We start from the raw sequence: 3,492 nt of genomic DNA on the forward strand, positions 1-3,492 counted from the left end.
TAATGTATGCGCACATTTAACAACTAAAAGGGTCACAAAAAGCTACTTTATAAAACAATGTTAACGATAATGTAGATTCTATGAAAAATTCTGCAACCATAAATGTGTGTGTGTGTGTGTGTGTGTGTGTGTGTGTGTGTGTGTGTGTGTGTGTGTATGTGTGTGTGTGTGTGTGTGTGTGTATGTGTGTGTGTGTGTGCGTGCGTGCGTGACAATGATATTTTCTGTTTAAAGCTGTTGAAACCGAATGAAGTGCGGGGCGAATAAAATAAGTATGCACAAATATATTTACAAATAGCTACGTATGCCCAATGTTTATAATAATCTATCTACTTCAAATTCTATGAACAATTCTGCAACCTACAATTTTTTCCTACTCTTATTTCTTTCTGGATTTCAATATGAAAACTATTCGGAGCTATCGACACCAAAGCCGGGCGAAAACACTTTCCCTATAGTCCCATAATAGCCTGTGTTACCGTCCCTCCCTCTTTCATCCAGGGTGGGTCAGAAAGAGGAGGGGCCTTTAGCGGGGATCTGACGCAGTGTGAGCGGATCCGCGGAAGAGACACACACGCATCGGATCCAGAAAAAGAACCAGAGGGAGGGAAGAAGAAAAAAACATCCACAACAACCATACCACCAGCGGGACATTGCGAAAAACGTAGCGGGGATTTGGTGCCATGAGGTCGGATAAGAGGGACAGCGTGCACCCGCTACTCTGGAGCTATTCCCTGGGTCTTTTGTGGGGATGATACGTTCATGGATTACACGTAGGAGCTTTTAACGGTGGCTTGGGTGGTTTGTTTTCATTGTGTGCTGGAGAGGATAGGATCAGGATGGACACACACACACACACACACACACTCACACTCACACACACACCTACGGAAAGCCTAACAATTCGCGATTTTAATTGATTTTAATTGGTGTATTCAGCACTCGCTAAAAACAACAACAACAGTAGCGTGACAATGATACATTTACGAGACATTTTGTGATCAATTTGACATGCAAAGGGAAGCGAGACAGGCTTCAAAAGGGCTGGGCACGTTGGTTGTCCTACAGTTACTCAACCATACACAGGCTTACATGAGGAGATAGTCCATGAGAAAGGGCGTACAAACAGTTTCAATAATGGACGCAAATTGCCTTTTCTATGCGAAGGGTTTGCGTTGAATTCTGATATTCTTGAAGGACACACACACACACACACACACACACACACACACACACACACACACACACACACACACACACACACACACACACACACACACACACACACACACACACACACCTCACCTATCCTATCCACCATGCTTCCACTTCTACAACCGCCTCCATGAAAACTATCAATGCAACCAACAACCAGGGCGGAGAGGGCCTGGATGGGGAGAAAGTGGATCCGAGAATTGGGCTCGATTTCGGGGTTGGAGTTGGAGATTTGTCGGTGTCGGTGGTGGAGGGGTACGCAGCTATGGAGGAAGAAAGCAACAAGGAAAACAACAACCTAAAGACGGCCAGGTGAATAATTGTAAACTTCTTCCCACTGCTTTTCAAACGTGTGTGTGTGTGTGTGTGTGTGTGTGTGTGTGTGTGTGTGTGTGTGCCTGTGTGTGTGTGTCTGTCTGTCTGTCTGTTTGTCTGTCTGTGTCTCTGTCTGTCTGTCTGTGTCTCTGTCTGTCTCTGTGTGTGTCTGCCTGTGTGTGTCTCTGTCTGTCTGTGTCTCTGTCTGTCTGTCTGTCTGTGTCTCTGTCTGTCTCTGTGTGTGTCTGCCTGTGTGTGTGTGTGTATGCCTGTCTGTCTGCCTGTGTGTGTCTCTGTCTGTGTGTGTGTGTGTGTGTGTGTGTGTGTGTGTGACAATGATATTTTCTGTTTACTTTTATGTTCGAAATAAATTCAAATCAAATCAAATATACAGCCCCGGAAAAACATTCAGAGACCAGTCTGGATTTTTCTTCAATCTTCATCTCTACATAACTTAACATGTCCGTCCTGGGAGAGGGATCCCTTACTCTGTCGACTCTCCCTGAGATTTCTTCAATTTTTTTTTATTCCTGGTAAAGGGTTTTTACTGGGAGTTTTTTCTCAGCCGAGCTAAGGGTGTAAGGGCAGGGTGTCCTATTGTATGAAATGTAAAGCCCACTGAGACAAATTTATTTGTGATTTTGGGCTATACAAATAAAACTGATTTGATTTGATTTGATAACTTATTGGAAATGCTCTAAATGACAATATTTTTATTGTGAATTTGGTAGAAATGTTGTCAGTAGTTTATATTCACTCCGCTCCACCAACAGCCACAGACTTCTCCCCCCAAGGACTAAGAGCCGCACACTGGGAGACCGAGCCTTCTGCTCCTCTGCTCCTCGACTGTGGAACACCCTCCCAGAACACCTGAGGGTTCCACAGTCGATTGATTGTTTTAAAAAGGGCCTTAAAACGTACCTTTTTAAGAAATCTTTTAATCTGTAATTTTTTGCTCATGTTACTTTGATAACTGCTTTTAACTCTTGTTTTAACTTATTTTTTTCTTTTTTTTTGGTTGTTGTAGCACTTTGAGATTTTTTGCTAAATATAAAGTGCGTTATAAATAAAATTCATTATTATTATTATATTATAAAACCAAAATGTTCATTCTACTCAAACATGCCTGTAAAGAGTAAAACGAGAGACACTGAACATTTGGAGTGGTCTCTTAAATTTTTTCCGGATCATCTTACTCTTCTTGTGTTTTGTTCACAAACGGCTCTGGAAAACATTGAGAGACCAGTCTGAAATTTTCTTTTATCTTCATCTCTACATTATTAATGGAAATGCTCTTAATGACTATTTTTAGGGGGGAATTTGTTAGTCATTATTTTCTGTATGATATTTTCTGTTTTCTTTTAACATGTTCGACATACATTTCAAATCTAAAGGTTGTGGAGAGATGCCGCCCTGAGATCCAGAAAACTCAGAAGCAACTTGAGACAACTCACGCTCTGCTCCAAAGACAACCAGGTACGATTACTCTATTATTTTATTTTATTTTATTTTATTTTATTTTATTTTATTTTATTTTATTTTATTTTATTTTATTTTATTTTTTATTTTATTTTATTTTATTTTATTTTATTTTATTTTTTATTTTATTTGATTTGATTTGATTTGATTTGATTTGATTTGATTTGATTTGATTTGATTTGATTTGATTTGATTTGATTTGATTTGATTTTATTTTATTTTATTTTATTTTATTTTATTTTATTTTATTTTATTTTATTTTATTTTATTTTATTTTATTTTATTTTATTTTATTTTATTTTATTTTATTTTATTTTATTTTATTTTATTTTATTTTATTTCTATTCTAGAGGCTATATACCGTTTATTTTGTACCCTTACAATCAAGCAATACAATTTTTTTCTCTAAGGCCATCTCCAGTGTTAATACACAGCCTAGACTCTGTAAACTGGCATGTAAACAAACATGTTACGAAGGGTGTT

The 3,492-nt window shown here is 38.2% G+C and overlaps 1 protein-coding gene across 1 annotated transcript in view; it reads left to right on the top strand.

The window, feature by feature from the left end:
• Window positions 1-1,276: 1,276 nt before the first annotated feature.
• The window catches only part of mfhas1 (multifunctional ROCO family signaling regulator 1), a gene marked incomplete at its 3' end in the record, with an annotated part of 27,832 nt that continues 25,616 nt past the window's right edge, over window positions 1,277-3,492 (top strand). Inside the window, exons 1-2 of the mRNA XM_080054597.1 lie at window positions 1,277-1,527; window positions 2,925-3,006. Coding sequence (XP_079910723.1) covers window positions 1,346-1,527; window positions 2,925-3,006 — 264 coding nt within the window. The 5' untranslated portion in view covers window positions 1,277-1,345. The remainder of the gene's footprint in view (window positions 1,528-2,924; window positions 3,007-3,492) is intronic.

Source organism: Ammodytes marinus, assembly GCF_949987685.1.
Source record: "Ammodytes marinus genome assembly, contig: scaffold_32, whole genome shotgun sequence".
NCBI classification, from domain to species: Eukaryota; Metazoa; Chordata; class Actinopteri; order Uranoscopiformes; family Ammodytidae; genus Ammodytes; species Ammodytes marinus.